The following is a 21585-nucleotide window of genomic DNA, read 5'->3' on the forward strand; positions in this document are numbered from 1 at the left end:
CCCCTCCCCCAAGTCCCCCCTCCCTACCTTTTATCTTAGCCTGCTGGACAAACTTTCCTCATTCCTGAAGAAGGGCTTATGCCCGAAACGTCGATTCTCCTGTTCCCTGGATGCTGCCTGACCTGCTGCGCTTTTCGAGCAACACATTTTCAGCTCTGAACTGAAAAGGTCAAGTCAGCCACTTAGTTGTACCAGCATCGTATAACTTGTATTTGAATCACGGACCTACCTTCATAACAGCATTGAGGGAATACTCAAACCAGTATAGCCTGCTGCAGCAATAAAGAACTACCACCTAAAGGGCAGTCAGGATGTGCAGCAGAAGCTGGTGTTGACAGTAACAGGCACATCCCATGAAAAAGTTGAAAAAAATAGCTCGCCCTCAATGTGTGACCCAACAATAACATATTATGCTGAGTACCACTGTCCATCCTTTCCTCGTATCTATTAACATTTCATAACATCTACTGATCCATATTTAAATTTGTTTCATTAGTAGTTTGATGTAAGATGATTTTTGGAATTTATCCACACTAAGTGCCACACAACAATTTACTTTTCTCGTAGGTGAAAGCAGAGGCTTCCTGGGATTCCAACATTCATAACTGTCCATCCTTGAGCAAAGGCACTCCAGCTGATGAGCGTGTTTTCCTCATTGTAAAGACTGTGGTGCAGCTCAGCCACCCTGCTGAGATGCAGCTCGTGTTACGCAAGCGCATCTGTGTGAACGTTTACAGCCGGCAGGTACAGTCTGAAGAGAATCCTCTGGCAATTCTGATAAAATTGAGGTCCTAAGTAAAATTAATAAAGAAAATTGGGGTGACTCAATGAAGTGAATTCAAATGGCAAGTTGATTATTTGGGATTAAAGACTGAAGACTCATCTTATTCTGTTCACAAGTGTTAGTTATGCCATCTGGACTCCAAAGGTCCTGCTCTGGTGATGGTACAGTTTTAGCCAATACAACTTTGGAATTGTTACACTGGTTTCAGTGCATCTGAGACAGGGAAAGGTGAAGTCAGCTGGTTTCACTCCTGATTGCTAGCTTTTGGCCCTGCTGGAAATCATGCTGACATTTGCATTGGTTTGAAGATAGTTTTGGACATCCCTGATCCTTGAGATGGAATAGTTTATCAGCACTTATTTGAGCATTTATATGAAGAATTATTATCTGCTGGAGGGCAACTGGAATCTGCACCACAGTATGAATTACCAGTAAGAGTATTAGGAATTTGGAGGGGGTTAGAGTTTAAGAAAGGACAATTAAACGTATTCCAGAGAAGAGTTGACTGTCATTAACGCTGGCTAGAAAAATGGCAGGAGCTTTACCAGTGTTCCCTGCTGGAGGGTTGTGTAGTTTGAAATGGTAAAAAAATTCCCATGTTCTGACCACTACCTATCTATGCTATCTCTTTGGATTTCGACACCTGCGTTGTTTGTAGAAGATGATTGTGTGAGCTTCCTATCAGTCAACTGACAACTCCCAGCACTCTGGCTGGGGCTTTCAGCTAGAGCTTTTACATGCACTGGACACATGGTGAAGCCAAAGTGGTGAAAGAACTGCTTGATTAAGATGCTGATTTAAGTTGTGCTGCTATATGAATGTTTCAAGTTGGTATAAAAAACGCAGAATACAAGAGAGTACTGGAAATTCAGATGCTGATTGATACTTGGGTTAGTCCCTGATCTGGGTGGACTCTCATGAAGTTTATTAATGTCTTCATTTTAAATTATAATAAAATGTAATTTCAGGGTTTCGCACAAAATTTCCTGAGACGAATGTCCCACAAAAGTACATTTAATGCATGTGGAGTGACCTTTGAGATCGTCTCCAATATTCCGGAGGTATGTAAGCAATAATTATCATGGCTTGATAGTGGTTTGTGAGCTTTTTAAAGAGATGTATCGCATTATTAGTGCTGTTTGTGGGGTTATTGACAGGTTTTCAGACAAATGATGTTCTGTGTCCTGCGAGCACTGTAAATTATAAAAAAGGAAGTTCCAGGGAAGACAGATTAACTTAAAAAGTCTAACTAATGAGGCCTGCAGGTTTTGTAACTAAAACACTACTTGCATGTAAAATGCACAATAATCAAAGATTATTTTCGAGCAAAGTGGAAATCACTCTGGGGAACTTGAGGTTTGACGTAGCAGGTGACAAGAAACTGTATCCACTGACAGGATGGTCATTAACCAATTGGAAAATGATAAAAGATAATTGGCAAACAAGCCAAGGGGTCAACAACAACAACTTTCATTAAAGTTAATTATGACCTGGAAAGGATGCTGGAAGCAAATTCAGAATCAACTTCAAAAGGGAGTTCCTATTGTTTAAAAATTGAAAAACAAATTGCAGGGTTCTGAGCCAAGAGCAGGAGGCCACTTTCCGAGAGAGAGCGAGAACTGGTAGTGTGAGCTAAAATCCTCTTCCTGAGTTGTTAGCTTTATGCTAAAAAGTTAAATTTTTAACGTGGCATCTGCATCACATAATTTATGTGGTCATTCTTATGCTTCAAGCATAATTTCAGGAAGACTATGAGACAGGAAGTGGAGGTGAAGTGGTTAAAATAAAGGGAAATTTTAATGTGTTGTTTAATCAACTTAAGATTATTTGAGTTAAATTTATAAAATGAATATTTATTGTTACCGGGTTCACTAACCATACTTCGGCTGATATAATTAACTTTCTGGCCCAATTTGCTATAATAGTAGCATGGTGCATCTTTATGGGCAGAGGAAATGTGTAGTTTATTTTAAAACAAACTGTTTATTTTTGGATGTGAGCTTCGCTGACAATATCAGTCTTTACGCTCCATTGCTTATTAGTGTAGGTGGCACTGAGCTGCCTACAACTGAGCAGTTTGCTTCGCCTCTTCAGAGAGCTTTTAAGGATCAACCACAGTATGTCTGGAGTCACGTAGGACAAGTATAGTGGGGCAAAGTCAATGGATTTCCTCCCCTGAAGGAAATGAGTGGGCCAGATGGATTTTAACAACTGTCCTGTAGCTTCATAAGGCTAGCTGTTTTGTTCCAGAATTAATTAATTCATTTTAAACTGCCCCCATCTGCCATTGTGGGATTTGAACTCGTGAGTCATAGTTTTATAGCATGGAAACAGACACTTCACTCCAACCAATTCATGCTGAACATAATCCCAAACTGAAGTAGTCCCACCTGCCTGCTCCTGGTCCATATTCCTCCAAACCTTTCCCATTGATGTAGTTATCCAAATGTCTTTTAAACATTGTAATTGTGTCCACATAACTTAACTGCTGTGCTACTTGTAACAACACTGGAGCTGACTTCTGGAAGAAGAGATCCTAATTGGAAAGTATATGCACATACCTTGACAATCTATTCGAGATCAGTCATTCACCAGCAGAGAATTTTGATGCTTATCACTATCCTATGGAGACTGGTAGAATTTCAGCAGCTATATCAATTATTTGTCATAGATTAATGATTGGTGCCAGTCTGTATTTTTAACAGCAAGATCTTTAATTTCACAGCATAAACAAAATCCACCTAAGCTTCTGCTTTATTCTCACCTGATTTCATTTGAAAGTTACTATTGGATTGACATCTACTTCCCAAGTTGTTGTCAACAAACAAAGTAAAATATTCTCATCGTCTACCCTTTAACCTCACTGTTAATGCATTGTCTGAGCTGAGATGTCACCTTTTTAATTATAAAACCTTAAGTTATCACAGGAACGTGACTTGAAAGAAGTTCTGGGATTTACATATTAATGAATCAAACCTGCAACCCCGTTCTAAAAGATGAAAAACTTAACAGCAAACTAAGTTTGTTCAATACATCGCATCAGTTGTGTGACATTTTGATCTTTTACTATAAATTCTGTGTCCTATGATCGTATCCGACGAAGGAGCAGCGTCCCGAAAGCTTGTACTTCCAAATAAACCTGTTGGACTATAACCTGTGATTGTTAACTTTGTCCACCCCAGTCCAACACTGGCACCTCCACGTAATAGTTTGTTTATCAATTATCTCAAATCTTTGTCTTCTGGTTCACAATCCTCCTGCTAGACCAGTTTACATCTATTTGTTCCATCAAGTCTTTCCTAATGTTGAACACCTCTGCTGAATCTAGATCTACATCTTTAAGAGCTTGTCCATGCAGCTGAAGGCCCTTGGCCCTGCTACAATTCTAGTAAATGTTCACTTCAATGCCTTGATGTTTTTCCTGAAGTGTAATACTCAGAGTTGATCATATTACTCTGAGGCTTAACTTACAATTTTAAAATAAAATATTTTGTACGACTTCCTTTTGTGCTCCATTTAATTCTTGATTGTGAAGCTAAACTTGTTAGTGATACTACCCTTCCTTTTAACCAAATCCTTTGTCATAAGGGATCAGTTAGACTGAATCTTCATGCCTAAGTGATCAGTAATGAAGATGCAGTCTGATTAAAGCAGTGGATACTTTCTCAGCCTGCCAGCTTCCACAATTAACTGACAATTACATAATCAACTGATGTATTACAACAAAAACTGACTGCCTAATTTTTTTGCATGGTGTGCCTTCAGATACAGGATATATTGTATGAATGATCTGGCATTCTCCTTTCTGTTTCCCAGGATGCTCAAGCATCTGAAGACCGTGAAACACTGGCACGAATGGCAGCAGAGTTAGAAACTGCAGAGTCTGCCGAGAAGGAAGCATACATTGAGAAATATCTTCGTAGTGTATTGGCAGTGGAAAATATCCTCACTCTAGATCGTCTGCGTCAGGTGAGTTTTATTGAGTTGGAGGAAACTGATCAGGCTGATGATTTCCCATTTTCAATTTCTGATTTAAGACTTATGGGCGCATTATAGTTTAGTATGCATGTTCTATACATAGGTGAAGACATTTCAAGGTTACAAAAGGATGTCAACATTTTGAGCCAAATTTAAAACTGAGTTATTTTATAGATGTTAGTTTAGCTTGCATTGTGCATGTAGGTCAAAAATAAATGTTCTATAGGAGTAGCTGATCACTTTAATTGCACTGAAATTTTGCTCTTCATAGTGTTGATTCCTGACATATAATTGAATTTTGTAGGTGATCCATAGTAAGTTTCAGCACACTGCTACACTTCACCCCACCTCTTCAGCACTTCCAAATACATCTTGCCTGTGGCACCTCTGTTCAATGAGATAAACGGGAGATGTTGATCTTCCAGGTCTGGTCAACACCCTCTTCTGTGCTTCGAGCAGTCACAGGTGCTAGATTTGGGCTGACCCAGAGGAGAAGTAATAGCTAATCATTCCAGCCATCTGCCAATGTCACCAGAGATCCCGTCTGTTAATTTGTGAAATCCCAGTTAATCAGCGTGTATTGTCAGTTCAGTTTATTTTTAGTTCAGTTATGATGCTGAGTTAGGAGTGTAGGAAACAGATGTGTGAATTTCTTCAGTCAGCGCAAGACTGGAGTATGACCCAACCATCAGTGGTTTGGACCAGACCAAACCCCTTGAAATACATTAAGAACATAGTCTTGACCCTAACTTTTTTCTTATTTTAAAGATAAATGTAAGGTGTGGCAATCCAGATGCATTTTGGTCAAACTTAAATACACTTTGTTTTGTCTGTAGTCTAAAAATAAAAATATAAGAATTGACTTAACTGTAATTCTATCGAATTGCTTAACAAAATAACGTGTATTAACTACTACTAATTAACTGTTCCACTCAAGTAGCATCCACTCAGCAAACACATCCTTGGCAAAGGTAAATTGAGTAAAGTAGATAGTCTCACATGCAATTCTAGCAGCAGGAGGAGAACCCCAGCTTTTAGCTGTAACAGAGAAGAGTAAGAGCTTCCTTAATAATCCTGGTTCTGTGGAAACTTGACCTGAGCCATTCAGACTGTTTCTGTTCCAACTCTTTTTTTTTTGAAAGCCGAAGGCCTCACAAGCTGCTTTGAGTAGACTATTGACCACATCTGTCTTAACCTTTTTTTTAAAAAAAAGGACAAAATACACCCCTTAAAGCCATAGTGTCATCACAATAGTGAATTGGTTTTTGAGAAATGGTACATGCTACTCATTTGCAGTTGTACAGACATTTAACAAAAATGAAATCTGAAATGTATTCTTTGTCCTGTAGGTTGTTGCTGTACTGAACTTTTATGCTGCTGCTTGCTGTCACTGTCTGGGCAAATTGTTGCATTTTTTTAATGAAGTCAATCAGCAATCTCTGGTGTTTTACGTAAATATTTTCAACTGTTAGATCTTCACCAATGTGCCCTCAGCTACTGTTTCTCTCAATACATGAACTCTTTTATGATGGCACTGTGTAAATCATTCACATGTTCATTCGTGTCTGTTAACTTTGTCCTTGTGTATTAGCTTGTCCATTTCCATGATGCTGTAAAGATGGGATATTTTTATCCTGGCATAGTGTAAGCAGTTGCAAAAGCAAAAAGAACAATTTAGAACTAAAGTTGTTGAAAGCACAGCACAAAAGTCTAAGTCTTCACTGGGTCTGGTGTATTTAAATTAATTTCATCAGAAGAAATATCTGGGCCAAGATATTCCTATTTGTCTGGCACTGGGAGCCTGGTGCTGTTTTCACTGGGTGATTAATCCAGAGTTGAAACTTTATTGCTGGAACAGCACAGCAGGTCAGGCAGCATCCAGGGAACAGGAGATTCGACATTTCGGGCACAGGCCCTTCTTCAGGAATGAGCAGAGAGTGTTCAGGAGAAGATAAAAGGTAGGGAGGAGGGACTTGGAGGAGGGGCGTTGGAAATGTGATAGGTGGAAAGAGGTCAAGGTGAGGGAGCAGGACAGTAGATGAAGTCTATGTGGATTTTAATAAGGCCTTTGATAAGATCCCACATGGTAGGCTGCTCTGGAAGGTTGGATGGCATAGAATCCAGCAGGAGCTGGCAAATTGGACACACAATTGGCTTGATGGTAGGAAGCAGAGGGTAGTAGTGAAAGGATGCTGGCCAGACTGGAGGCCTGTGACTAGTGGAGTGCCTGAGGGGTTGGTACTGGGCCCATTACTGTTTGTTATCTATATCAATGATTTGGATCAGAACATACAAGGCATGATCAGGAAGTTTGTAGATGACACATAAAATATGTGGTATTGTGAACAGTGAGGAAGGTTGTCAGAAACTGCAGCAGGACCTTGATCAGCTGGGTAAGTGGGCTGAGAAATGGCAAATGGAGTTTAATATAGATAAGTGTGAGGTCTTGCATTTTGGAAAAGCAAATCAAGGGGTTTCATAGTGAGTGTTCGACGTTTCGGGCACAGGCCCTTCTTCAGGAATTCCTGACCTGCTGTGCTGTTCCAGCAATGAAGTTTCAACTTTGATCTCCAGCATCTGCAGACCTCACTTTCTCCTCGAAGATTAATCCAGAGACCCAGTAAATCTTCTGGGGAACAAGGTTCAATTCCTGCTATGGCAGATGGTGGAATTTGAATTCAATAAGTGTGGAATTAAGAGTATAATGACAATCATGAAGTTAAGATTTACAAGGATGTTGCCAGGGTTGAAGGAATTGAGCTACAGGGAGAGGCTACTTTCCCTGGAGCGTTGAAAGCTGAGGGTGACCTCATAGAGATTTATAAAATCATGAGGGGCATGGATAAAATAAATTGACAAAGTCTGTTCCTTGGGGTGGTGGAGTCGAGAACTAAAGGGTATAGATTTAGGGTGAGAGGGAAAGACATAAAAGGGACTTAAAGGGAAACGTTTTCACACAGGGTGGTGTGTGTATGGAATTAGCTGCCAGAGGAAGTGGTGGAGGCTGGTACAATTGCATTATTTAAAAGGCATCTGGATGGGTATATGAATAGGAAGGGTTTAGAGGGATATGGGCCAAGTGCTGGCAAATGCGATTAGATTAGGTTAGGATATCTGGTCAGCATGGACGAGTTGGACCGAAGGGTCTGTTGCCATGCTGGACATCTCTATGACTCTATAGCCAATTGTTGGAAGAACCCACCTGGTTCACTAATGTCTTTTAGGGAAGGAAGCTGCCCTCCTTACCTGGTATGGTCTACATGTGACTCCTGACCCATAGCAGAATGGTTGTCTACCCTCTGGGCAATTAGGGATTAGCAATAAATACTGGTCTAATCAGTGACACCCAAGTACCATAAATGTTTTTTTTTTAAATGGCAATTGAAACCTTTGGTAAATTGAGCCCTTTTTTAAAGTTTATATGTGGGTTGCGAGCATCACCTGCTGGAGCAGCATTTATTGCCCATCCCTAAATGCCCCTTGAACTGAGGGACTTTCTAAGGCCATTTCAAAAGGTGGCTAAGAGTCACAAGTGTTGTAGGTTTGGAGTCACATATAGATCATGCCAGGTAAAGACAGCAGATTTCCTTCCCCAAAAAACATTAGTGAACCGTAAGGGTTTTTATAAAGTCAACAGTGGTTACATAGTTGCTGATAGGTTAGTTTGTATTTCCAGATTGTCATTGAGTCAAATTTAACCATCTATCATGGTGTGATTTGAATCCATGACCCCAAATCGTTACCCTGGGTTTCTGGATTACTAGTCCGATGACAGAGTGCCACAGCATCAGGTGGCGTAATGTCCAAGATATAGATTTTAAAGTTAGGAACTGCACTAGACTTTCAACAGTAATAATATACATTGCAGAACAAAGTTGTTTCAGTGAGCTGCTTGAATAGAGTAAGCTTTGGGTGAGGAAATAGAATTGGGGGAGTTAAAGTTTTTAGATTGAGTGGTAGACCTAGGGAAAGTTGCATTATGGGCTGAAGCAGTTGATAAATTAAGAAGATTGGAAGACCAAATCCATTGAAGATCAGCAACGATTGATTCAAAGGAGAGAGGCAAGGGTATTAAACAATGTGAAAGAAAAATAGATAAGTTAAGATACTGAGCAGGAGAAAGTGAGGACTGCACATGCTGGAGATCAGAGTTGAGAGTGTGGTGCTGGAAAAGCGCAGCAGGTCAGGCAGCATCCCACTCCTCTGATGCTGCCTGACCTGGTGTACTTTTCCAGCACCACAATCTCGACTAAGATACCAATCAGTGTGACCTGATTGAAAAGTAGAACAGCCTGGAGGGACTGTCTGACCTCTAATTTATTTGTGATGCTCAGCGTTCTCTGAATGGAGCAGCTTTGTGTGAGCAGCTTTGGCTGCATATGGTGCTGTTCCCCTTAACCCTGAATACTCCCCATCAAAAAGCATACATGGGTAATGGACTTGAGAAACTGATCAGGATTCATGGAATTGTACTCCAGTAGCACATTGCAATGGGGGGAGAAGAGGAATTGGCAAAACATCTATAGCAGTTGGAAACAAAAACAAAGTGCTGGAGAAACTTAATAGATTCTGCAGCATCAGTAGAGAGAAACAGTTACTGTTTTCTGAGCAAGAGTCATTGTACTCAGAGTTAATTCTGTTTCTTACCCCACCAATGCTGGCAGACCTGCTGAGTTTCTCCAACATTTTGTTCTTATTTCAGATCTCCAGTATTTTACTTTTGTTAACTATTCAAAGGCTGGCTGCTTGCTTTCTTCCAAAGTAATGAACTGTTCCGTTGTGCATTGCTGAACTGCAAATTTCTCTTTCTGTTGTTTTGTCCTTGTCCTGATTCTGTGTTGTGTTGTTTCTTTTCTGCTGTGTTTTGTGAACAGGAAGTTGCAGTTAAAGAACAATTAAATACAAAGCGTAAACTGACCAGAAGGTGCATCAGCTCTCCAAACGTCAACCGGGTATGACTTCAGCAGCTGTTTTCCCTCTGCCTTTGTGCATGATGAGAATCGGAATGTGCTTTAAATCATGCAACGAACATACGAATAAGGAGCAAGAGTAGGCCACTCACACCTCTCAGCCTGTTCTACTATTCAATAAAATCATAGCTGAATTGATTTTAACCTCAACTCTGCATTTCTGCATGCCCCTATAATCTTTTGTCATCTCAGTCATCAAGCATCTACCTCTGACTAAAAAAATAAAGATTTTGGATGTGGTGCCTTTTGAAGTAGGGAATTCCAAAGACTTCCAACCCTTGGAATTTGTTTTCCTCATCTGTATTAAGTGGATGACCACTTATTTTTAAGCTGTGCCCCCTAGTTATTAACTTCACTTGAAATCTTTAAACATTAGGAGAAGGAAACATCTGATTGTCAAGGGTAGGTTGACTGGAAACAGCTACTTGGTTAAAAGGTAGGATTGCATTACAGAATTTTAGTTGTGAGTTGAGGGTCTTTGATGAAAAATGTTGATGACGTATTAAGGGATTAACACTTGCATTAAGTAAATGGAGGTTTGAAGGTAACTTTCTTAGTCCTTTCATGGGCTGTGAGCATTGCTGACCAAGACTACATTTGCTCCTGAAGCTTGCTGTATAAGAGGTGTACCTACACCCACAGTGCTGTTAGGGAGAGAGTGCCAATATTTTAATGAAGTGACAATAAAGGAAGGGCAATATAGTTCCAAGTCAGGGTGGTGTGTGATGTGGAGGGGAACCTGCAGGTGGTGATGCTCTCATCTGTCTTCTGACATTGTGCATCTTTGGTGGTGAAGGGTGCAGTTTTGGAAAGTAGTGATGAAGGGTTTTTGCAGCAGTAAATCTTGCAATGTTGTGCACTGTTGCCAATCAAGGGAGTTGCTTTGTCCTGGATGGCTTTGAGCTTCTTCAGTAGTGTTAAAACAGCATTCTTTGGATGAATGCAGAGTATTCCATCACAATAATGATCTTTGCTTTGTAAATGATGGGTAGACTTTGGGAAGTCGGGAGGTGAGTTACTTGCCATAGAGTTCTGAGCCTTTGACCTGCTTTTATCGCCCAGTATTTCTATGGCTAGTCCAATTTAATTTCTTGTTAATGGTAACCCTCAGGATGTTGATTGGGAATTTAGTGATGATGATGGTGTCATTGAGTATTAATGTTAAATTTCTTTTTGCATGAGATAGCCATTACCTGGCTCTTCTATGGCAAAACATGTTATTACCAAGGGAATTCAGGGAGAGGCCAGGCGAAGTTATTTTCTTATATGCTTGTAGAATGTAGAATTCACTGCTAAAAACTGATGGAAGTTGAATTCTTATCATTTCCAAGGTAAGTGAATAAATGTTTAATTTAGAAATAATAAGCTGAAAGGGAAAGGGCAGAGTACTCCGACTTTAGTTAAGAGTGGTGTTCTCACCACACCTTAGTGAAGTTGACATGAAGTGTTATCACAAAATAATGAACTGGGAGGAGTTACAGGGGAATGGAAAAGTTCTTGTTGAATGATGATAAAACAGTTATTATGAATTGAGATGTCCTGGCTGCCTTATTGAAAAACTAATAATTGTTATCTGCAGGAAATATATTGTGTGCTAATTATATTTGTGAATATAAACTCCATAAGAGAACTCCATTACCCTAGCTAAGGCTGATGTGTCAAGAATTTATGTAAGGATTATTTTTTGTTGATTTGACTCACTTATAAAATACTTTGTTGATTCCTTTATGAAATCATGTCCCTACTCACCTTTTTGCTATTTTAATAAACCCTTTGTTTGTTATAAATGCTGCATAATCCCCTTGATTGTTCTCACCACCACATCCAAATTTGGATGTGCTAGAGCATGGCTAGTTCTGAGTTTGCATGCTCTGATCTATGGTAGCATCTATAATAGTTTTACTTCACTCAAGTAATGCATGTTTCTTTTGCATTTTTTAAAAAAGTTATCTGGAAGCCGTCATGATCTCAATGCAAGATCCAGCCTTGAACGCAACAAGGTAATTACATTCCTGGCATGAATATATGGCAACTTAACAGTATTAAAGAGAAATAACTTCCCTGAATAACTAACTCTGTTGATTGCTAGTTGATTCCTGTGTCACTGCTGTTTGGTGACTTGACCATTCAAGTGACACGATTCTGGTTAAATTTACCGCAGCACATGCTAACCAACCTTTAAGCACCTGGTGATGCAAGATTTTAGGGGCACGCAATTGATATCACCAGGTTTTTTGTATAAACCCCTTTGTGTTTTTGTCTTTGAAGAACAAATTGGCTAGACTGATTAATGTTATTATTAGTGCAAGTTGTAAGAGAAGCATCGAACCTAAATAGCTAAATCGCCAATTGTGTAGTATTAGTGATATCCCCACAGGTGTTAGCCCCTACTGAAGTTCATCTGTGTTATTGCACTGGTAATCATAGTGGGTGGCATGGTGCCTCAGTGGTTAGCACTGCTGCCTCACAGCACTGGGGACCCAGGTTCGATTCCACCCTTAGGCGACTGTCTGCATGGAGTTGGCACACTCTGCCTGGGGTTTGCATGGCTTTCCTCTGGGTGCTCCAGTTTCCTCCCAAGATGTGCAGGTTAGGTTAATTGTACGTGCTAAATTGTCCACAGTATCACAATGATATGTAGGTCAGATGGATTAGCCATGGAAGTTGGCTGCTGTCTTGAAAAGTGAATTTGATATTTGCTTCTCAGTTTAAATTCCACATTACTTAGTAATTTAGACTGAAGAGAATTAAGACTTAATTATTGAGAAGAACCTTGCCTGGCATTCACCCCATCTATGTTCATTATATTTGCAGCTCCAGATTTCATGGTCAAGGAATAATACTACATAATTAGGGATTTGGCTGTTTAGCGTGGCTCATTGGTTAGCACTGCTGCCTCACAGTGCCAGGGATCTGGGTACAATTCCAGCCTCGGGTGACTCTCTGTGTGGAGTTTGCACATTCTCCCCGTGTCTGCGTGGGTTTCCTCCCACAATCCAAAACAATATGCAGATCAGGTGAATTGGCCACGCTAAATTTCCCATATGTGTAGATCAGGGGAAATGATCTAAATTACTAAGTAATTTGAAATTTAAACTGAGAATGCGTCTGGGTGGGTTATTCTTCAGAGGGTCGGTGTGGACTTGTTGGGGCAAATGGCCTGTTTCCATAATGTAGGGATTCTGTGATGAATCTTTAAAATGTTGAAAAATTTTCATCTACAAAGGTCCATTCTTTGAACTTAATTGAAATTAATCAAAGACATTATCATAATTTTCATCATGTAGCCAGTTAAAATGTTGCAGTGTTTTACTTGCAATGTTTGGGATATGTAGGGGTGGAGACCCATATTGGCCCTTGCTATCACCTAGGATAGCAGTACTAGGACTTAAGTATATGCTTTTAGTTTAGGGCTGACATGTTAAATGAAGGCAAGCTTGAACCTGTTTCATGTCTCTCTCTCTCCTTTCCACCCAAACAAACATGAGCAAATGCATGCATAAGTAGGGAGTGGAATTTTTGAAGTGGCCTTTTGCAACGTGCAGGTGTGAGTCTTGGAACTTTATTCCTTATCTCGTGTGTGGTACTCAGAGACTTAAATGAAGGAAAATATTGATGTAGTTCTAACACCTTTCAGTGCCCACAGTCTCAAGTGCAGCTATCACAAAAACATAACTTGAACTGGATTTCTTTTTTTTCACCTGTTCCTGGGCAGAGTCGATGGGAGAGTCAGCAGGACATTTCGACAGCTGCATTGCAGTCCAACAAGAAGACTCCTCCATACCGATCCCCGGCGAGTAGGCATTCCATGCCACAAGATGCAGGTGAGAAGTGTTACAAAGATATATAAAATCATGAAGGACATAGGGTGGGTAAGAAGAAAACTTTCCCCTTGGTGGAGGGATCACTGACCATGAGGCGTAGACCTAAGGTTAGGGGCGGGTTGTTCAGAGGGAACGTGAGGAAAATGACTTTCAACCAGAGGATACTAAAAATCTGGAACTCATTGCCGGTTAGGACGGTGATATAGAAAACCTCATAACATTTAAGAAGTGTTTAATTGTACACTTGCAGTGCCAAGACATAAAAGTTATTGGCCAAGGGCTGAAAAATAAGATTAAAATAATGAGGTGGGCTTTTGACCAGTTCAGATTCGATGGGCTGATGGGCTTTTTTCTGTGCTGTAAACCTCTATGACATAGAATAGTTTTCTTTTTATATGGAAAGAGTGCAAAAAATTTTGAAAACAAAAGTTTAACTTATTAAAATCACAGTCTTCCAGATGCTAGTGTAACTGTTTTAGTGCTTTCAAAAGGCATACTGTTTTTGTTTTTGGAGCCTGAATTCTTTAAGAAACGGTCATTGCGGTTAGCTTTCAAGTTTCACCTGACCTTTGAGAGAATACATTCCCTCTGAGATATTTAATCTCAATCCTAAAGTTTAATTGTTTGACACAACCTGTTACTTTCAAAAATTACTCCCATTAATTAGGGGTACCTCCTTCAGAACCTAGATCACTTAGTTTATTAATACACTTTTGATCTTCATGAATTTAAGTAATTGGAAGCAGGAAGTGACATCCTTGATCTATCTGTGGCTGCTTTCAGCATTCTCCAATCTTTCCGGTATTTGTTCTTTTAGAAAGCTTGTGGCTCATTGAGGAGATTTTAAATATCCTGCTGGTGTGATCTTTAACTGAATATTACTTGAGCAAAATGGATTGAAAATTCTGGAAAGACTTTGCGGATAATGAAGCAAGTTCACTTTAGTTTCTGTAATCTGTCTGAATACTTAACTGTAGTGGGGCTTTATGGTATGACATACTTCTAATCTTGTAAAAGAATATTAGCAAAATGTCCAACTGCTGCTTCAGACTTGTAAAATCTTTGCTTCATATCACATAATTTATATTTGCTAAAAATGCATGGTTCACTTCAAATTGCCACCTTGCACAATATCCAATGTTCTGGAAATTCTGAGCTCTTTTTGTTTGATCAACATTATGCTGTTAGTAGATGACTCACAAAGTAACTTTTGCAGTATGCCTTCTCAGGGTTTGTTAATTTTGTGTCTTAAATGAAACCTTTTTGCGAAGCATTAAGATCACCCAAAAGGCACAAAAGGAAGGAAAGAAGGGTAAAAAAAGTATGACACTCGCTTTCATGTAATGAGAGTAGAAATCAGGCAAATTGGGAACCATGTGTTTTTGAGACCTGCCTGGACTCATAGAACATAGAACATTACAGCGCAGTACAGGCCCTTCGGCCCTCGATGTTGCGCCGACCTGTCATACCAATCTGAAGCCCATCTAACCTACACTATTCCATGTACGTCAATATGCTTGACCAATGACAACTTAAATGGCTGGGAAAATGTAGGATTCATGAGCTGGGTTTGGAAATATATGACTTGGAGAAAAAGTGCAGTTTGCAGCAAAGGCAAACACAATCCAAAAATCAATTGACTGAAATTTTAGTAGCTGTGATACAAATACGAAGGACAGTAGCATCATCTAATGACTTTCTAACAGGGCCAACTCCTTGTTTTGTTTTTTACCCCCCTTTTCATGTCCTATCTTTGTCTGTCGGGGTTTCCAGTCATTTGCAATGCTGCCTGCTAACAGCTATGAATGGTAATAACTGCTGGCAGATATCCTGTCCAATAGTACAACGCACTCATCTCTTCGCAGCTCTTCCATTAGTAAAATCTAATATTGTGATACAAAGGCTGCATGTTTTTAAAATAACCTGATTGTGTTGAGACAATTTTGTTGTAAAAAATAAAATTGCTGCCAATTTTAGAAAGAATTCCCGTGATGTAATTAATAATTTGTCATTTTTTCTTCCATTTGCACTGCCTGTGCTTATATGATGGATAATGGTAAGAAATTCTAACAAGTGCCATTTTTTATTGTCCATCTAGATTTGCTTTCATTCCAGTATAATGGGAAACATTAGTGCATGATATTATTGGAGTTGTAACATTTGTCTGTATTGTTCTTAATTCCTCTTTCGCACCTCTTTCTCATTGATTCACTCACTTTCTAAGGTGCATTGTTTTACTTAATGAAATGAGATCTACCAAAATAGCAGAAACTCCAGCCAGTTTTAGTGTGTGACTTAGAAGGATCATTTCATTGTGCATATATTCCCCAAAAACATCAAGTTTGCTGTCCTGTTTGGAAGAAAATGGTCAGTTGTGTGACCCAGAGCCTCAAGTTTTCATGTACCAATGTGAATTTGAAAATCAGAACATGGCTTCAAGTCAGAATGGTTCCCAGTAGACATTTCAGGAAGTGTAAATGGGTGCATGTATTCCTTTGCTATGCCATGCTCAATTATGATAATTGGGCAGTATATTAGGGAAACATGGGCTAATGCATGAAGATTGTACTGATAAAATCATAATGCTACTTGTTTTGCAAAGTTATCTTTACTGATGGTACAACTATTCTCCAAAGCTCTGACAAAGTGAGTAACATTGCTGAATTACTTTGAAATCCCTTGAATGAGAACTGAGACACCAGTGTGGTAGTAATGTTAGTAGACTGTATGCTCACATTCTGAGACTGTAGTTTCAAATCCCATTTGGCAACCAGTGGAATTTAAATTCAATTAATTAAAACACATCAGTTAATTTTAAAAGTCTATAAAACTGTAATTGAATGTTAGAAATGGTGACTCTGAAGCTGTGGTTGTAATTAAAACCTATTGTTCTTGTCAGGTTTGGCAAATCTGATTTTATTTTTGTTCATTTATTGAAAAGCTTTGGGTATCCTTAGAAATGCCAAGATTTGTTTCCTTTCTGTAATTGTGCTTAAACTGAACTTCTTGATTGCGTATTTAAGAGCTGCTCCCTTGAACAGTCCATGTGGCGTAGGTACACCCAGAGTCCTATCAGCAAAGGAGTTATAGAATTTTGACACAGTGAAGGAATGGTGACATAGTTCAAAGACAAGATAGTGTGGTTTGGAGGGGAACCTGTATTTGGAACCTGTGCCTTATGTGGATTCAAACAAACAGAAATAAAATTTGGGTCTTGTGCCTGTGTTTGTATCAAGGAAGGAGGGAAAAGGTGAGATGTTCTGGGAAAAGTAAGTGATCAGTTTGTGGTTACACCTAATGATGAATACACGTTGGAGCATTGAGCTTGTGGAGAGAACTCCTACATTTTCTCTGTCCTTAGTCATATGGTAAAGAAAAAAAGGGCGGTGCAAAATAGAAAGGTAAAACATATAGTACAATGAAGGAATTCATTTGCAGATTCTGCATCATTATCTACCATCTCTTATCAGACTCATTCTCAGCACTAGCAGCCTCTTACTTGAATCCAGTGAAGGCCTTTGTACCTCAGATGCCCAAACTTCTCAAATCACTTTTCCCTGTACGTGATGAAGAGAAGAGAAGATCTGTCCCTGTACCAAATCAACAGGTGAGGACTTAACTGTTTAATGACCTTTTTTTGAAAACAAACTAAACATATGTGGTTGGGAATGAAGACATAAGAGATGCTGTGAACCCCTTTTTTAGTTTTAAAAATCCAGAGAATTGCAGGTGCTAGAAATTGGAAGCCAAAACAGAAATTGTGGAAAGTTTCAGGTTGGGCAGCATCTGTGGAGAGAGAGCATGTTTTAACATTATCAGGTCCCGTTTGAACTATAGTATCACTACAGTGTGGAAAGAGACCATTTGATCCACTGTCTGTGCATCGACCTACCAAAGAGCATCCCACCCAGACCCAACCCCCACCCCATCCCTATCCTTGTAACCCTGAATTTTGCCATGGATAACCCACCTAGCCTGCTCATATCTGAATATTACAGTGCAATTCTAGCATGGCCAATCCACATAACCTGTGCACCATTGGGCTGTGGGGAAAAAACCGGAGCACCCCTTGTTTTTTGTTTGCTCCTTTTTGTTTAGTCTTTAGTCTTTAGATGTAGGGATATTGTGAAAACTTTAAGTGATGATAGTTCTCAGAAACATGGGCAGGATGAGTTGGTTAATTGACTACAGGTGAAAAAGACCAATGTGGCAAATTGAGAGAGGAGCAAGGAAGATTTCAACAATGTCAAAGATGGTGAGCTTAATTGTCAAGAAGCAAGCAGGAATCGGAGGAAGATTGCCATCAATTTGGCAGTTCATAACAATATTTCAATAAAACTGGCCATGGTGCTTGACAGAATCTTAAAATGCTCATTTTGTTTTTAATTGGTGTAAAACTGTATTTGTGTGTGAAAGAATTATGAAAGCAAGAAACTTTAAGGGTGCCTTTGTAATAATTCATTAAAAAGTTACCAGGCCTTTATATATTCAATGATAGCTTAAATGAACTGGCTTTTCAATATGATCTGTAACAAAGTTACTGAGGTAAGTGAAGGGGGAGCACTTATTAGCTGCAGGGAGGCATTAATGTGTGTGCAATATAAACAGGAATATTTACTCAGTTTATGGCTCTGTTGTTGTAATCCGAAGGCACACCATTCAGTACAGAAGGTGCTGCAGTCCTGAACAAGATGTTGAATCTTTTGGGAATGCAGGCATCACCACTGTAACATCACAGGATCACAGAATTGTTAATGGTCCAGAAAGAAGCTATTCGGCCTGTTGTGTCTAAGCCAGCTGTCTGAGTGTTTTGAATGAGTGTCACTCTCCTGCTTGTTCCCTTTAATCCTGCACACTGTTTCTATTTAAGTAATCATTTGATACCCTTCTAAATCCCTCAATTGAACCTGCCTGTATCACAGAACCAATAGTGCATTTGAAACCCAAGTGTCCACTATGCCTCGCATTAGTTTCTTCTGCAAAATGCTTTAAAATCATGTTTTCTGGTTCATGATCCTTTTATGAGCAATGTGGAAGCAGTTGAAATGGAAAGGGATCACACAAGTGACTTGTACTGTTACTGAACTCTGTGCAGGCTGGCCTGATCATTTCATTGGTTTCAGTAACTTGCAATGTGTTCTGGTTATGATGACATCACAGTTTAAACCATATTTCATTCAAAAAATGTAAAAGCGCCATTACATTTATGTAGTGCCTTTCTCAACCTTTGGGATACCTCTAAGTGCTTTACATTTAACCAAGTACCTTATTTGAAATGTCACTGATATTTTTGTGGACCAGGACTGACACTGAAGTATAATAATGATCGTGGGTTTTAAGCCAGAGCTTCTGCACGCCCTTGCATAGGATACAGAGGAAAGAGATGATGGGTTTTGAAGAGATATTCAGAAAAAGCTGAATGAACAAGCTGTGATTGGATCTGCTGTTGGTGAAAGTGCAGTGGTCCTGGTTGCACAGAATGTGGAGAACTGGGAACCTTAAATTATTTAATAGCAAATTTTTGTTAAATGTTCACAGGTAACTGAATGATAGAATAATTTAAACTGAGTCTGGGGATTTTGGGGTTTAAGCCTTATCTAAATAAATAGTGCATAGTAACTGATCAGTATTTCTTACCTTTAGTCTGTTCCTCGAATTGTGGTGCAGTCTGCTAAATTTGAAGATACTTTTGAACAGAATCAAGTTGTAAGTATAATTTCAAGAAGTATTTGAATTCATACCTGTCTGAATAGGTATCTCGCTGCACGTGGTCAAAAAAATCAAACTTACTTCTAAAGGTCTTATGTGTTCACTTATGTATTCAGCAGCTTAAATATTTTATAGTGCTGCTGTCTTGGGAGTACTTTAAAAGGTAGAAAGGTGAACAGCATAGTCAGTTGAAAGGAGAGCAGTAAAGAGAGATGCTTCTTAAAGGTTGTGAAAGAGGTAACAAGGTCAAATGGATATGAAAGAGAGCTTTCCAATCATGGAATGGAATAATGATTCAGAATGGTGAGGACTGAGGGTAACAGCTGGGATGCAGACTCGAGGAAGATACTATGCTGTAAGTTAATGGAGGGATTAAAAACATTTATTAACTCACTCTATTTTGCTCAGAATGTTCTTTATTGATCTTGCATTTGGACCTGATTGTGGCTAATTGGCAGCTGGGTTTGCAATTTAAGAAAATTGACTGCATTTCAAACAAAGATTTATCGTGAAGCACTTCTGGGATGTCCCAAGGACTCAAAATAAGTTGCTACGTAAATGCAACTTAATTTCCATTTAAATAAACTTTTGAAAAATTGATTTTCATTGCCTTCATGTTCTGTGATGTGTTACTTATAATGTTTATTAAGTCAAGGATGGACTGAGAAATCTATTTCTTTAAAGATGTTTTTCTTTCCAGTTTTGGTCCCCGCTCTTTAGCACCTCCCTTAGAACCTCGTTTGTCTACTGAGGTATCTTCCTTCTGCTAGAAGGATGATGAGGAACATATTTGAGATTGTTGCATGATTTCAGTATGGCATATATTTGTTGCAAACTGTTTTTTTTTGGAGTGGTTGTGGGATGGGGTTAATGAGGAGAAGGGATAAAATGCGCTAACATAATTTGCTTTGCCAAAACGTGGTGTTTCTGTACGTTTTCATCAGGCTCAACAAGACAAAGTCTCTTCTGCTCCAGTGATCATGACAAAACCCACCCATCCCGTAGCCATAGCCTCAGGCACTCCAAATGCTCCATCGAAGATCGATTCAGTGGACACAGCTGGCCATGAATCCCAAGGAGACCCTCAAAGTCCTCCAAGTGAGGCTTCAAGTGGGTATTTCTCCCATAGTGTTTCCACAGCAACACTTTCGGAAACTGCTATGGTGTCAAGTGGCGACGTTGGCACACCTCCACCAGGTTGGGTCACTACAGACAGGGACACTTGTGCCCAGCTCCAAAGTCAAAGGTCAGCCACCAGTGAGGGTTCAGCACAACTAAATGCTGATATTAAATCAGATTCCTGCTTTGCTGGACATGTGGCGAATGGATCTCTGGGCATGCAGCATCAAATCACTCAAGTAACAGGTGGTGCGCCACTGATGTCCAACGAAGGTCAATTCCAACTGCAAAGCCCAAGCAAGGATGTGGGAAAGGATTGTGGAAAAGTTCAAAATCAATCAGTAGGTCCGGAGGTAACAGCAGAGTCTGCACATGAGACAATGGTGGCAGAGCCCATGGAAATACCTGCATCAGTTGACACGAAAAATAGCTTCTCTACTTCTCAGACAACCAAAACACCATTGGACAAAACAGTCAGTCCCGATGTGACCAACCAGAAGGTCACCCTGCATTCTCTCCAAATCGATGAGCTGGAGGACTTGTTACCGGTACAGAAGTCAACCTCAGCGCTAACTGTCTCAAAGTCTGAGCCAAAATCTGATGCAACACAGTCCATAACCACAGCATCTAACCCCTTCAGAATACAAAAGGTGAGGACGTCCGAGTTGAAGTCGTTCACAGGCATCTTGGGGGATGAAACCACTTGGCAAGATCCTGAAGATATTCTTGAAGATAAAGAAGCGCAGTGGTCAACAGAGGAATGGGACTCTGGGCCCTCTGGCCTAGCTGCAGGTCATGTACCAGAGCCATGTGACGATTCTGAGAGCTCTGTACCTGCAAGTACAAGGTATGATGATTATCCTGAGTTATCAAGCGAGAAACTTGAAATTATTTCAGATTCTGAGGAAGCTGTTGACACCATTCCTGAGTGGCTAAAAGAAGGGGAGTACGTCTCAGTTGGTACAAACAAGACTGGTACAGTCAGGTATATAGGATCTACAGAATTTGCTGATGGAATTTGGATTGGAATTGAGCTGAATGTACCAGCAGGTAAGAGACTTGAGAATATCTTCAATGGGATTTTGGTTCTATACTTAAAAGAATGTTGTTAATGGGCTGAAAGATAGCTTTACCTAATTTCAACCCTTTTCTCATTGACTTTATAGCTGGTTTCTTAAGGTCTTGAGTTGCAGCTTCCCAC

At 39.7% G+C, this 21585-nt stretch overlaps 1 protein-coding gene across 8 annotated transcripts in view; it reads left to right on the plus strand.

The window, feature by feature from the left end:
* The window catches only part of LOC122552613 (kinesin-like protein KIF13B), a 166761-nt gene that overhangs the window by 143114 nt on the left and 2062 nt on the right, over positions 1–21585 (plus strand). For 2 of the 8 annotated variants that reach the window (XM_043695364.1, XM_043695368.1), the window contains 9 exons: positions 568–744; positions 1753–1845; positions 4601–4753; positions 9637–9714; positions 11679–11732; positions 13448–13556; positions 17027–17163; positions 19200–19262; positions 20210–21434. In XM_043695364.1, coding sequence (XP_043551299.1) covers positions 568–744; positions 1753–1845; positions 4601–4753; positions 9637–9714; positions 11679–11732; positions 13448–13556; positions 17027–17163; positions 19200–19262; positions 20210–21434 — 2089 coding nt within the window. The remainder of the gene's footprint in view (positions 1–567; positions 745–1752; positions 1846–4600; positions 4754–9636; positions 9715–11678; positions 11733–13447; positions 13557–17026; positions 17164–19199; positions 19263–20209; positions 21435–21585) is intronic. The other 6 variants (XM_043695365.1, XM_043695366.1, XM_043695367.1 and 3 more) reach the window with 6 other exon arrangements.

The sequence above is a fragment of the Chiloscyllium plagiosum genome, chromosome 9 (genome assembly GCF_004010195.1).
Source record: "Chiloscyllium plagiosum isolate BGI_BamShark_2017 chromosome 9, ASM401019v2, whole genome shotgun sequence".
In the NCBI taxonomy this organism is placed as follows: Eukaryota; Metazoa; Chordata; class Chondrichthyes; order Orectolobiformes; family Hemiscylliidae; genus Chiloscyllium; species Chiloscyllium plagiosum.